The sequence below is a fragment of the Camellia sinensis genome, chromosome 11 (assembly GCF_055761805.1).
Source record: "Camellia sinensis isolate YWXY chromosome 11, ASM5576180v1, whole genome shotgun sequence".
Taxonomy (NCBI): Eukaryota; Viridiplantae; Streptophyta; class Magnoliopsida; order Ericales; family Theaceae; genus Camellia; species Camellia sinensis.
Genome location: NC_138971.1, coordinates 80,505,582 through 80,521,004, shown reverse-complemented (window position 1 = coordinate 80,521,004; position 15,423 = coordinate 80,505,582). Strand labels below are relative to the sequence as shown.

Here is a 15,423-nt window from a genome sequence, read left to right as displayed (position 1 = left end):
GGAAAATCACACTACCCGTTCGAGCGGGCTCCCGAACAGTGGATGTGGAGTTCTTGGTCGTGAAGCTGCCATTGCCGTATAATCTCATCATGGGGCGGACTTGGTTGCATACTATGCAGGCTGTGCCAAGCACCTATCATCAGCTTCTTCGCTTCCCGACAGCACGCGGCATTGAGCAAATCCGTGGTTCACAGAAGTCGGCACGAGCATGCTATGTCCTTGTTGGAAAGACACCGAAGGAGTTGCAAGTGAATTCCATTGAGGTACCGGATCGGGAGAGCTTCGATGATGTTGGGCGGCTCTCGAGTGAAAAGCCCACAGAAGACCTAGATCAAGTTGAAATCAACGGCAACCCAGACAGGTTCTTCATGGTCGGTGCCTCCCTCAATCAAGCCGACAGACAGTAGCTAATTTCCTTCCTGCTCGACAACCATGATGTATTTGCGTGGACTCCATATGAGATGCCAGGTGTAGATCTATCTATTTCGTAACACCGTTTAAATGTTGACCATAAATGCAAGCCGATCATTCAGAAAAGTCGGCGATCAGCCGCAGAGCACACTGTCGCAGCTGTTGAAGAGGTTGACTGGTTGCTTGATGCCAGGGCAATCAAGGAAGTGACCTACCCTACATGGCTCTCTAATACTGTGGTTGTGAAGAAGAAGAATGGGACCTGGCGAGTCTGCGTTGATTTCATGGACCTAAACAAAGCCTTCCCCAAAGATTGTTTTCCTCTCCCAAGGATAGACCATCTGGTAGATGCTACAGCACGTCATCAACGCATGAGCTTCCTCGATGCCTATAGAGGCTACCATCAAATTGCCATGCATCCAGAGGACCAAGACAAAACTGCATTCCTCACTCCAAGAGGAACCTATTGCTATAAGGTTATGCCTTTTGGGCTGAAGAATACAGGGGCAACTTACCAGAGACTAGTCACCACCATGTTCAAAGAGCAACTCGGCCATACTATGGAAGTATACATCAATGACATGATGGTCAAATCCAAGGAAGAGCAGAATCATATAGCCGATCTGGAGGAGACATTCGGCATTCTACGTAAATACAAAATGAAGCTGAATCCTTCCAAATGTGCGTTTGGGATCGGCTCTAGCAAGCTCTTGGGTTACATTGTCAACCACCGAGGAATAGAGGCCAACCCAAGGCAAATCATAACAACCTTGGAACTCGGCTTCCCTCGTTCAGTAAAAGAGGTACAAAAGTTGATGGGGATGGCCGCCGCACTCAACAGGTTCACCAGTCGGTCTACAGATCACTGCCGACAATTCTTCCATACACTGCGGCAGGGCAAGGCTTTCGAATGGTCTGCCGAGTGCGAAGCCGCTTTCAACGGTCTCAAAACCTACTTCCGATCAGTTCCACCCTTGACAACACCTTCGGCAGGTGACCCGCTCATCTTGTATCTGGCAGTTTCTGACCGGGCTGTCAGCACCGTACTAATTAAGGAAGAGTTGGGCGAGCAGCGGCCAGTGTATTATGTGAGCAAGGCAATGGTCGACGCCGAAACAGGCTACCTATCACTGGAGAAACTCATCCTAGCCCTAGTCATGGCGGCGGGAAAACTGATGCATTACTTCCAGGGGCACAGCATCGGGGTGCAAACAGATTACCCCCTCCGATCAGTACTACGCAGTGTGGAAGCATCAGGATGCATTTCAAAGTGTGCTCTTGAACTTGGCCAGTACGATATTCAGTTTCTACCTAGAACCTCCATCAAGGGACAGGTGCTTGCTGACTTCGTGGTCGAATTCACGGTGTCTTACCGAGTTCAAGTCTGATGAAGTTCAACCAAAGCCGAACTAGAGAATTTATGTTGGGGACATTTGGCAGTTGTACTGTGATGGATCATCCAATCAACGGGGCAGTGGGGCAGGAGTAGTAATCATGGCTCCCGACGGCGCAATAATTGAGCAGGCCGTCAAGCTCGGCTTCGAAGCATCAAATAACGAAGCCAAATACGAAGTCTTTCTAACTGGTTTGCATAACGCACATCTTCTGGGTGCTCGACGCTTGATTGTATTTTGCGATTCAAAACTGGTGATCAACCAGCTAAAGGGGGAGTACGCGGCAAGAAACGACCGTATGGCGGCATACATGAAAACGGCTAACTCCTTGCTGGCAAAATTTGACCATCATGAATTGCATTAGATAACACGTGATCAAAACACACATGCAGATACCTTGGCTTGCCTTGCCTCCGCCATTAAGTCAGAGATTAAACTAACCATCGAAGTAGGATTCATCACAGAGCCAAGCATCGACCCTTCAGAGGAAGTCCAGTTCAATGTCACAGAATCTAGACCAAGTTTGATGGATCCCATCGCTGCATTCTTATCTTCCGAAGAGCCCCTAGTGGACAAGAAAGAAGTGCACAAACTGCGAAACAAAGCCCTGCGATACTACTTGGATCCGCAAGGAAAGCTTTATAAAAAATCCCTTTCTGGTGCATACTTGGAATGTGTACACCCGGAAAAAGTTGAAGAGCTTCTGACTGAAACACATGAAGGCAGTTGTGGTGCCCATTCCGGCGGCCGCTCTTTGGCCCATCGAGCTATAACACAGGGGTATTATTGGCTGACAATGAGAGCTGATGCCGAATGCTATGTAAAGAAATGTGAGCAGTACCAGAAGTTCTCCCCGCTAACCCACCTGCCTGCTGAAAAGTTAAGCTCCATCACCAGTCCCTGGTCGTTCGCCTAGTGGGGTCTTGATATCGTAGGACCATTGCTGCGGGCCCCAGGGAACAAGCGATACTTGATCGTCGCAACAGGTTACTTCACAAAATGGCCCGAAGCGGAGGCATTAAAGCACATTCAAGATCCCAATGTTAAGCGCTTTGTATGGAGAAATATCATAACATGATTTAGCATTCCAAGAGCTCTTATCTCAGACAATGACACCCACTTTGATTGTGGCGTCTACCGAGAGCTGTGCAGCAAGTATAGTATCTGGCCTTATTTTTCTACGCCGGCTTACCCACAAAGCAATGGTCAAGCCAAAGCCTCTAACAAATCCATCTTGGACGGCATCAAGAAGAGGTTGGAGAAAGATAAAGGCAAATGGGTCGAAGAATTGCCGAGTGTATTGTGGGCTCATCGAACTACGCCGAGACGATCCACTAGAGAAACGTCGTTTGCTTTATGCTTTGGAACCCAGGTGATCATACCCCTGGAGATCGGCCACCCAACCCTAAAATCGCAAGTTTTTGATATGGGGCGAAACGACATGATGCTGGCTTTGGATTTGATTCTGATCGAAGAACGAAGAGACCGTACCCTTGTGTCCATGGCACGGTACCAGTAGCAGCTTGCTAAATCATATAATGAATGTGTTCAGCTGCGCCGGTACACACCAGGAGAGTTGGTCCTGAAGAAGGTACTTCCAGCTGCCAAGAAATCGACTGATGAAAAATTGGGTCCAAACGGGGACGGCCCCTATCAGATTAATTCGATCACAAGAGTAAGGGCATATCGGCTCAAAGACATGTCAGGAAGGAGTCTACCATGGCCTTGGAATTCCACGCATTTACACAAATTTTATCATTGACCCGACTTATAGGGAATGATAATAATTTAGAACGGTTTATCGTGTACACATTCCACTTTTGTAATACAAAGATTCCTTTTTATTCATTAAGCAATCCAGTTCAAAAGTGCTTCGATAAAAGACGAGACTCCGGATTCGGAGCGCCCTTCGTGGATGTCACGATTGGCCAAGACAAGTCTCCGGATTCGGAGCCCCTTTGATGCATGACACCTTTGGGCCGACTAAGACTTTGGATTCGGAGCGCCCTTCGTGGATGTCACGATTGGCCAAGACAAGTCTCCGGATTCGGAGCCCCTTTGATGCACGACACCTTTGGGCCGACTAAGACTCTAGATTCGGAGCGCCCTTCGTGGATGTCACGATTGGCCAAGATAAGTCTCCAGATTCGGAGCGCCATTGGTGCATAACACCTTTGGGCCGACTAAGACTCCGAATTCGGAGCGCCCTTTGTGGATTTCACGATTGGCCAAGATAAGTCTCTGGATTTGGAGCCCCTTTAGTGCATGATACCTTTGGTCCGACTAAGACTCCGGATTCGGAGCGCCCTTCGTGGATGTCACGATTGGCCAAGACAAGTCTCCGAATTCGAATCCACTTTGGTGAATGACACCTTTGGGATGACTATGACTCCGGATTCGAAGCGCCCTTCATGGATTTCACAATTGGCCAAGATAAGTCTCCGGATTCGGAGCCCCTTTGGTGCATGATACCTTTGAGCCGACTTAGACTCCGGGTTCGGAGCGCCCTTCGTGGATGTCACGACTGGCCAAGACAAGTCCCCAGATTCGGAGCCCCTTTGGTGCATGACACCTTTGGGCCGACTAAGACTCCGAATTCGGAGCGCCCTTCGTGGATTTCACGATTGGCCAAGATAAGTCTTCGAATTCACCTTTGGGGCGACTAAGACTCCGGATTCGGAGCGCTCTTCGTGGATATCACGATTGGCCAAGAGAAGTCTCCGGATTCGGAGCCCCTTTGGTGCATGACACCTTTGGGCCAACTAAGACTCCAGATTCGGAGCGCCCTTCGTGGATGTCACGATTGGCCTAGTCTCTAGATTCGAAGCCCCAGTGGTGCATGACACCTTTGGGCTGACTAAGGCTCCGGATTCGGAGCACAAGTCTTCAGATTCGGAGCCCCATTAGTGCATGACACCGTCGAGCCTGGGCCATATGAGGTTCCGAATTTCAAAAGCCGTATCCATGTGTTTGGGCCAAATTTGCGGCACCTTGGGCAATTTACTTTTCGGCCAACTATGTATATTTTCATGGTCATTGTCATTTTATCGACAAGTATAATTTCATACTATCATAGTTTGAATAAGAAGATCATGATATAATAATTAAATCCACTCATGAAATAGTTAGTACATTCTAAAAAATATGTCCTCATTAAACTTCTTTCGAATACATTATCAATGAAACAATAAATAAATACATTTTACATAAAAGCTTATTCGGCGCCACCTTCATCGTCACTCTTCTCTATCTCATATGCGTCAAAGGGGAGATTGTGGCAATTATATAATGGTGAACCCGACTGAACACCTGCTGCACGGAGGGCATTCGCGACCTTCAGTTCCTCGATCCACCCATGCCGAAACCTCGATTTTCACATTAGCAGACCTCCTCGGCGAGTTTTTCCCTGGTTTTTTCTATTCTGACTTTTCGGCCTTCATGGAAGCCTTTTTTGTAAGCCCTAGTCTTGGCGGACTCAATCGCAAACATGCTATCCATATCCCGATCGGCGATCGCATGACTTATTAGCCATTGTGTCACCCTTTCCTCCACAATCGGGTTAGACTTTCCGGCCGACTACTCCCCACCAGCCTTGACCTTTCTCAGCTCACGGTTGGCGTTCTCGACGCAAGCTTCTAGGCTTCGTATGCGTTCATCCCTCTGCTCTATCTCCCGTCGAGCAGCACGAAGACGCATACCGATTTCGTAGGAGGTGTACAGCACCTTCACCGCCCCATGAATGCCCTCTCGGAACACTTCGAAGTCTCGTCGATCAACCATCGACTGCTGAACTTCTGGCAAAAAAATCTGTCACACAAATTCTACTGCCACATTTGGATCTCGGATGATTGAATTCGCCTCTATCATCGATTTGTTATCGACAAAAACTGCAAAGCTCAACGGACGTGGTGGCCCACTGGCTTTCCTGGGTGGACGAGGGGAACTGCTCCATTGGCGCTTCTCCCTTCTGGGTGACCTGCTTCGTCGATTAGAAGAATGACGCCTCTCATGCTCAGCAGATGCTCTAGCCCCCGTTCGGGGAAGTTTGCCACCTCGATTCATCGAGTCCAGCTCCGCCAGTGTCTTGCCTTCCCCTTTGCTATTGAAGAATAATTAGCTAGACATTCACTCTTCACTGCAGGGTTGAGTTTTGTTTAGATTCTCATATAGGGTTGAGTTTTGTTTGGACACAACCCCCTCTTTAAATACTTCATGGGCGCACTGCGTTCCCGAGGCGACCTCATTAATGCACGTCTTCCGTAAGCCTCCAACTTTCGGTTTTCCGGCTTCACCCCGACCAGGGCAAACTCCCTAATACAAACAGTCAATGGCTCTCCACTCGAGTCGGCCAAATCCTTTGGCCTTAAGCCGAAAGGATCGTGCCTCAGCCATTTCACGAACCCGACTCATTCGGAGGTCCAGTTCATATCTGAGGCAAGTGCAAGTTCCTTTATTTAAATGGAATGCTGATCGATTTATGCCGCAACCATTCCATGAAGCTCATGCACTGCCTGGGGTAAGGGCTGATTTATTAATCTAGTCGGCCAAGTATTTAAACCCAATGCCGATCAATTTATGCCACTGCCATTCCATGAATGAGTCCTACTCGGCTTATGAAGCTCATGCACTGGCTGGGGCAAGGGCATATTTATTAATCTAATCGACCAAGTATTTAAACCCAATGCTAATCGATTTATGCCACAGCCATTCCATGAACGAGTCCTATTCGGCTTATGAAGCTCATGCGCTGGCTGGGCAAGGGCAGATTTATGCCACAGTCGTTCCATGAACGAGTCCTATTTAGCTTATGAAGCTCATGCACTGGCTGGGCAAGGGCAGATTTATGCTGAAAGGATTGTACCTTAGCCATTTCATGAACCAGACTCATTCGGCTGTCCAGTTTATATCTAAGGCAAGGGTAGATTCCTTAAATCTGAATCATGAATATCCCCTAACTTTTGTATCATCCATCTTTTTAATAGAATAATTGTCTATTCATTCAATTAAGTATAGGAATAACACAAAACAAGGGAAAATTTCATTGATAAATTGAATACAGACAGAGTATCACTTTATACATGAAGATCACCCTGAGTAAAAATAAAATAAAATAAAATACATTGAAAATCCTAGGCAAAAACAACCAGTGTGGCGTCCTAAATCAATCCTCACGGTCCTCGGGGTTAGACTCCAGTGGCTCGATGTCCACTTACTTATGGAATTGGCATTGCCAATGTCACATTTGAAGCAGCAAGGGCTTTGAGCCAGCCGTGCTTGAATCCCTGATTTTCAAATTTAGTAGCTTCCTCCGCGTAGCTTTCAAGGGCGGCGTCTTGCTTGGCCTTGTACGCCTTGGAAGTCTCGGAGTCATCTTTTTCTTTTGCCTTCTTCAATTCTTCCAATTCGTTTTCCAGCCTGGCAATCACCTCTTGGGCGGACTTCAGCGCTTCATCACTCACGCTTGCCCTCTGATCAGCGACCAATCTCTGCTCTTCAGGATTTTTCACTCTCTCCATTTCGGCCTCCGCCCTTGAACTCTCCATCGCCGCCCTTGCCGCCTCAAAGTTGGCCCTACTCCTTTCGCCCTCCACCTCCGATCTTAAACGGCCTATTTCTTAGACGGCGTCGTGCTGACACCGCCCTATCTCCGCTATCCTGCCGAGTGTCTGTAAAACAAAATGTTAAAACCAAAACAAATATACGCAGAAATGTAAAAGATAAGATCAAGATATATACCAGAAGAGCTGTCTGAGTGGCCAATGCAATTGCTAACACGTCTGGATCCGAGCCGGCAATGAGACCGACGAAGCCAGGCTCAACGCCACGGCTGGGTCTTTCACAGCCGATGCGTCAGAGGAGATCGGTACATTTTTTTATCTTCGGCTGAACCACAAAAGGAACAACCACGTCCGACTCCTCTAAGCGCGACCATTTTTCGACTGGGATTTCTTCAGAGACGGCCTCAAAATCGGCGGGTCGCTTTTCCCTACCCTTATCAGCCTCTGGAGTCAAACATTTAACTGACTGTTCCATCTCAACAGAAACAATTCGTCCCATTTCAACAACGACAACTGGCTCGGATGATTCAGGGAGTGCAGTTTTGGAAGTAATGGCCTCAGCCTTCTGACGGGCGGCCAAACGCTCAGCATTCTTTTTTCGTGCCAGTTGAGAAATAGATTCCTTCGCCATACCCTCGGAATAGGAGCTGGGCAGATCTTCTAAACTAGTAAAAATATCACCAAAGGAAAACTCCCCTCGACTCGAAGTGGACGGTGAGTTAGGCTGGTTAAGACCGACTGCTTCAAACGCTGAGTTTAGAGCCTCGTCGACCTCTTCGGCCTCCGCAACAAACTCTCTCGTTGGTTCGGCAATTACCTCGACCACCGGCTCTATGTCTCGCTCCGAATTAGATGCTTCGAAAACCAATTTGCCTAATGGTCTTGCAGCTGTGAAGACAAGAGCCGTAAGATGCTGTTCGCTGGTTGGGATCGGAATGTCGTCCGCGGCCGAGAACGTAGTATAAGTAGGCTCCTACTGCAGGAGTATGTTGGCGGCTCTCCCTTGCTTCTGTACATTTGGACGGCCAAAATACTTGAGTGCAGTCTTAATTTCCACAAGGACTGCCTCGTCGGCCGAAGTCAAAATCTTCTTCAACTTATTACCTGCATAAACAAAGGATTAGACTAGGAGAAAAAGCCGAGTAAAAGAAAGATCAATAAACACGAGGAGCTACTCGGCAACCTGGTTCACCCCTCCGTCTGGGTATAGGGTCTAGGTGATCTTCGCCTTTGCCAAATTCCCAGTTGCCTCGAACATTGACCATCACATCATCAACTCGTTTGCAAGAGCTGGCAAGCATGGTTACTGTCACGTCCTCAAACCCACCCCTACAAGTTTGGGCATGACCCGTCCAAAAATGAACATTTAACCTGTTGTATATAACATACGGGGCCTTATCGGAAGCATATAATAAGAAAATAACGATACATATAATCTCCATTTAGCTACATTTACATGCCAGGACCTCACATGCATCCTAAGCACCATAGAAAATAGGAAAAGTTCCAAACTATATCTCGTAGTATCGGTTATATACAAACCTACATACAGTCCCAGCCCCATCATGGGCTTATACGAAAATCGTTGAAGTTCTATAAATTCAACCTTAAATGGGTAATCAAAGGTAAGCCGCTATCTTAACAAACTTTACAAAAATAAATGGCTTCGTGCAGTGCCTGGACCCACAGAGGTTGACAAAAGAAAATAGTGGCATGGCTAGGATTGACCACCTGGTTGGTTACCTGTAGAAACAGACATAACACAGAGTGAGCCAAGCTCAGTGAATAGTAATACATAAAAAAAACAATGCTCGACTTGAAATATATACATCAAAGCATAAAAAGATACACACATAGTTGATCTGAATCCGTATTAATTCCATGACGGCCTTGGCCCATTCTTGAAACATGGTAGCTTGCAACATGATATCCTGAAACATGATGGCTATAACCCCTTCGACGTAATGGCACAAGGCCCTTAAACATGGTGGCATTAAGCTCTTGAACATAGTGGCACGAGGCCCTTACATAAGTTGTCATTAAGCCCTTGGCATTAAGCCCATGAGTAAATCTGCATTAAGCCCTTGAATCATGTGGCATTAAGCCCTTGAGTAAATTGGCATTAAGCCCTTGAATCATGCTTGTATGAACTCAAGAGGTGTCTCACACGAACTCTGGAGGTGACTCACATCATAGCACTTAGTTCCGTGTAGCACTTTGTTCCGTGTAGCACTTTGTTTCATATTATAATAATAGAATAACTTGGCTTCAGAGTCTTACTGAATGAACGTTTCTCATCTTTCCCATTTCTTTATTTACATACATTGAAACATAGCATACTTTCATTTCAGGCATAAACATAATACTTATGACAATCACTATCTACATTTGAAGCATTTAATGGTACTACTACTCACAGTGTTGTGATGACGTGCTTGTTCCTCCCGTAGTGTGCCCTGCGCACATTCAAACTTACAAATTAGTTCACTTCTCTTCGTTAAATCCTCTCTTGTTCAATTCACTTCGAACGAATTTTACACATGTTAATAGGCATAAAATGCAAATTCTAAAAATATCCGAGGGTTCAGCATGCAAAACGGCGAAACTCGTATTTTCCCACATGTGCCGCATGTGCGGTTGGGATCGCCGCACGTGCGGCAGCTGGTCCCGCACGTGCCTTTTTGGCAGAATCAAAACCCCAAATTTGTTCTTCTCCCGCACGTGCGGCCACAACCCCCGCACGTGCGGCGATTGGCTCCCGCATGTGCTGCCATGAATCCCGCACGTGCGGCGATTCTGCAATTTCAGTCCAAATTTTGCTTCAAAATCACACTCTTTTGGGACACTTCCACAAGGCTCAAATTAACATGTTTAATCAATAAAACATAACCTAAAACTCATGTTAATAGGATCTCCAAATACATACATATCAATCTAGACATAAACTAGATTCTTGATTCTCAAACATAGCTAAACTTTCTTATGCATTCAACATCACATATATATGCATGGTGAATTCTTCATAATTCTCATGAGAAACAAAAGATAATTTCTCCACATATATGCATAGACAACATAGTTCAAAATCATCCAATTTAAAAGCATGTTCCAAGTCCAGGTTGTACAATTATGATGGAATCACACTCAAATTCAGGATAGGAGTTAGAGAAGCTAAAGAACTTACTTCTGAGCTTAGATCTTTCCAATTCTCTCTAGATTATTCAATCTCTAATCTTGTTGAGGTTTCCCCTCCAAGTCTTCTCTCACTCAATCCTTCCTCGTTCCACTCTTCCCTTCACTTGTCTCCCAAGGGGGTTTTATGAGAAATTCCTAACTCTTCTTCAAAGAGGCTTCTCATAGACATATATATATACATATATTGAATAAAGACAAAAATCAATCGTTCAAACATCTGAAATTGAAATTTCCCAAGCATGCTTAATATTACATAAAAATTATGCTGATCATATATATATAATCAATTTCAGTTAATTAAGCCCCCAAGGCTTCCAATTTCTGCTTCTAACTTAGAGATGTAACATATATTTTCCCTTGTTGAACAGATGGATATCCTTAAACATGGGGTTTACTTACTTAGCCTCAATTTCTCATGGAATTTCACAACAAGCATTCAAAAACACAGAATAGGGTCTGAAAATATATTAGAAAACATGCACGAGGGTCGGGTTATTACACTCTTGCCCCCTTAAATAAGTTTGGTCCCTCAAACTTGTTTTACCTTAGGATAGAAACAAATGCGGATACTGATGTTGCATTTCCTCCTCTCTTTCCCAGGTTGCGTCAGTTCCGTAATGTTCTTGCCGCTCTACTTTTACCATTGGAATTTCTCGATGTCGTAGTTGTTTCACTTGTCGGTCCAAAATGCGGATCGATTTTTCCTCATATATGAGCTTGTCATCCCACTCAATTTAATGGTAGTCAATGACATGTGACGGATCTGGAAGATATCCGCGAAGTGTGGAGACATGAAACACGTTATGCATTTGACTCATATTTGGCGGGAGAGCAACTCGGTAAGCTACTGGACCTACTCTTTCCAGAATTTGGAAGGGACCAACATAACGGGGTGTCAACTTACCTCTTTTTCCAAACCTTGGGTGGCCTTTCATCGGAGTGACCTTTATAAACACATGATCATCTGCTTTAAATTCTAAGTCCCTCCATCGGTTGTCTGCATAACTTTTTCTGTCTACTTTGAGCAGTTTTCAATCTTTCCCGAATAATTTTACCCTTTTCAGTGGTCAATTGAACAATTTCAGGTCCGAGTAAGGATTTATCTCCAACTTCAGCCCAACATACGGGGGAACGACATGGTCTTCCATACAGAGCTTCATAGGGTGCCATTTCAATACTTGAGTGGTAACTATTGTTGTATGCGAACTCTATCAACGGTAGGTGGGTTTCCCAACTTTCTTGAAAATCTAACACACACATTCGGAGCATATCCTCTAGAGTCTGTATCGTTCTCTCAAATTGCCCGTCAGTCTGAGGATGAAAAGCTATGCTGAACTTTAACTCGGTACCCATGGCTTCTTGTAAACTCTACCAGAATCAGGAAACAAACTTCGGATCTCTATCTGACACAATTGATACCGGTACACCATGCAGCCTTACAATTTTGTTCACATAAATTACTGCCAAATTGTCTGCATTATACTGAGTCTTCACAGGTAAGAAATGGGCGGACTTAGTTAATCGGTCCACAATGACCCATATTGAATTCATGCCTCGAGGAGTCCGTGGTAACCCCACGACGAAATCCATGGTCAAATGTTCCCACTTCCATTCTGGGATTGGAAGGGGCTGTAGTAACCCTGCTGGCCTCTGATGCTCCGCTTTCACTTGCTGACATTGCAAACATTTAGAGACGAACTCCGGGATCTCTTTCTTCATACTTGGCCACCAAAAATTTTGTTTCAAATCTCGGTACATTTTGGTACTCCTTGGATGTATTGCAAATCTTGAAGTGTGTGCTTCTTCCGTCAGTTTCCGTTTAAGCTCCAACACATTGGGGACACATACTCGATTTTGGAATTTGAGGACTGAATCCACTAAACTAAACCCCGGTTTTGGTTTTGTCTCTAACTCATCACATACCTTCTTTAGAGTATCATCCTCCATTTGATGTAACTTGATCTCTTCAAGCAAAGTCGGTTAAGCCATTACTGTTGCTAATACTACCTCCTGTCCGTGTATCACAAGCTCCACATTCATTTTATCCAATTCACTTATCAATTCCTTTTGTTCCGTAACCAGGTTAGCCAAATCTCCCATATTTTTCCGACTAAGAGCATCCGCAACCGTGTTGGCTTTACTAGGGTGATAATGGATCTGTAAATCGTAGTCTTTAATCAACTCTAACCATTGACGCTGCCGCATATTCAATTCCTTCTGGGTAAAAAGGTATTTGAGACTTTTGTGGTCGGTGTACACTTCACAAGTAGTGCCATACAAATAGTGCCGCCATATCTATAAAGCAAGAACTACCGCCACGAGCTCAAGATCCTACATGGGATAATCCTTTTCATGAGGTTTAAGTTGTCACGAAGCATAGGCGATAACCCTTCCACCTTGCATAAGCACACAGCCTAATCCTTTATGGGACGCATCACTGTAAATTACAAACCCTTCGGTACCAGACAGTAAAGCCAGAACTGGAGCTGTGGTTAACTTCGTCTTTAATTCTTGGAAAGCAGATTCCCGCTCTCCTGACCATTCAAATACAACCCCCTTTCGAGTCAATTGTGTAAGCGGCACAGCAATTTTGGAAAAATCTTGAACAAACCGTCTGTAATAACCGGCTAACCCCATAAAGCTACGCACTTCAGTCACATTAGTGGGAGTTGGCCAATTCACGATCGCCTCAATCTTATGTGGATCAACAGAAACTCCTTCTTTTGTGATAACATGCCCCAGAAATACCACTTCTTGTAGCCAAAATTCACATTTCTTCAGCTTTGCATACAATTTCTTTTCCCGAAGGGTTTGAAGGATCGACCGAAGATGATTCTCGTGAGCTTCTGCATTCTTCGAATAAATGAGAATATCATCAATAAAGACTACTACAAATTCATCCAAATAGGGCTTAAAGACGCGGTTCATCAAATCCATAAAAGTTGCTAGGGCATTCGTAACTCCAAAGGGCATAACCAGAAACTCATAATGACCGTACCGGGTTCGAAAAGCTGTCCTCTCCACATCATCAGCTTTAACCTTTAATTGATGGTATCCAAACCGTAAATCGATCTTCGAAAAGACTTGAGCCCCTTGTAGTTGATCAAACAAGTCATCAATCCTTGGCAACGGGTATTCATTCTTGATTGTTACTTTATTAAGTTCCCTGTAATCGATACAAAGCTGGAGTGTCCCATCCTTCTTTTTTACAAACAAAACTGGTGCACCCCACGGAGACACACTTGCACAGATAAATCCCTTGTCCAATAAATCTTGCAATTGGATTTTTAATTCCTTCATCTCAGTTGGTGACATTCTATAAGGAGTCTTAGATATGGGTTGAGTTCCCGGGGTTACGTCGATTGTAAACTCAATCTCCCGGTCTATTAACTGCCCAGGTAACTCCTCTGGAAAGACATCCAGAAATTCACAAACGACTGGGATCATGTCGGTATTCCCATTCACCACTTGCCCCTCTAACACACTACATAAATACCCCTGACACCCTTTCTGAATTAATTTACAAGCCCTTGCTGCGAAAATCAAGTAAGGTGGAGAAGTCACTCCATGTCCCTGAAAGGTAGACTCTGATTGTCCCGGAGGGTGGAAACTAATTTGTTTAGTCGAACAATCTATAGTTGCGCTATATTCACCCAAGCAGTCCATTCCCAGAATAATATCAAAAGAGGCCATATCAAGAGGTAACAAATTGGCATATACCCGGATATCCCCAAGTTGGAGTTCACAAGCAACATATACAGAAGCACAATTTATAGGGTCTCCCAAAGGTGAAGACACACACAACATATAAGACAGTTTTTCTTCAGTTTTATCTAAATTAGGAGCAAATAGTTTCGACACAAAAGAGTGGGTGGAGCCAAAATCAAACAATACATGAGCGAAATGACCATGAACAATAAATGTACCTGACACCACTGTTGCCACATTTTGTACATCTCCTGGAACCAATGAGAATACCCTGCCTTGTCTCGCAGTGTCTTTATTGTTAGTAGGTTTAGCAGTGGTCTTGGTGTTGGAAGTTGGTGCAGACCCCGCTGAACTTGTAGCGGCCTTATTATTACTCTGTTGATTTCCTTTAGGGCAATACTTGATCAAATGACCCTTCTTACCACACTGAAAACAGGCTCCAGACTTCCGGTAGCACGTTCCACGATGCTTCTTCCCACATTCCGGACAAGTCGGCATTGATTCCTGACTAGGGGTGGAAGTATTTGAACTCCCTAAAGTCTGCTTCTTGTTTGGTAGAGTAGGTGACCCCTTCGACCATTGAGTATTTTGCCTCTTCCCTTTCCATTCTGAAATTTGACTCTGAGTAGCGAGATTCCCTTCCGCTATAACAGCCCTCTCCAACACATCAAAGTAAGTTGGTAACTTCAACATGTTAACCTTATCCAGGATAGCGCTCCGCAATCCCCCTTCAAATTTACGCGCCTTCTTATAATCCATGTCCACCATATGAGGTGTAAACCGAGCTAATTCTGCAAATTGGGCTTCGTATTCGGCGACGGTTTTGGTCCCTTGTTTGAGAGTTTCCAATTCTGTTACCTTGTTATCCCGCATGCTTTGAGGGAAGTACTTATCATAAAACAATTCCAAGAATCTATCCCACGTCAATCCTTGGTGTATAGTTCTCATAAGCGTCCACCATCTGCGTGCCTCATCCTCAAGAGTGAAGGCAGCCAGTTGCACTTTTTGAGCTTCTGTGCAGGGAAAGACTTCGAATAACTTCTCTATTCCGAACACCCACGCCTCAGCTTTCATTGGTTCTATTCCTCCTTTGAAGGATGGCGGTTTCATCTTTTTAAACTCCTTAGTAAGAGTGATAGTCCGGTCTTCAGCATGAA

The 15,423-nt window shown here is 45.0% G+C and overlaps 1 protein-coding gene across 1 annotated transcript in view; it reads right to left on the bottom strand.

Moving 5' to 3' along the window:
- The window catches only part of LOC145802438 (uncharacterized), a 137,291-nt gene extending 131,706 nt beyond the window's left edge, over positions 1-5,585 (bottom strand). Inside the window, exon 1 of the mRNA XM_082895153.1 lies at positions 5,386-5,585. Within this exon, the coding sequence (XP_082751279.1) occupies positions 5,386-5,585 (200 nt within the window). The remainder of the gene's footprint in view (positions 1-5,385) is intronic.
- Between the last annotated feature and the right edge of the window lie 9,838 nt (positions 5,586-15,423).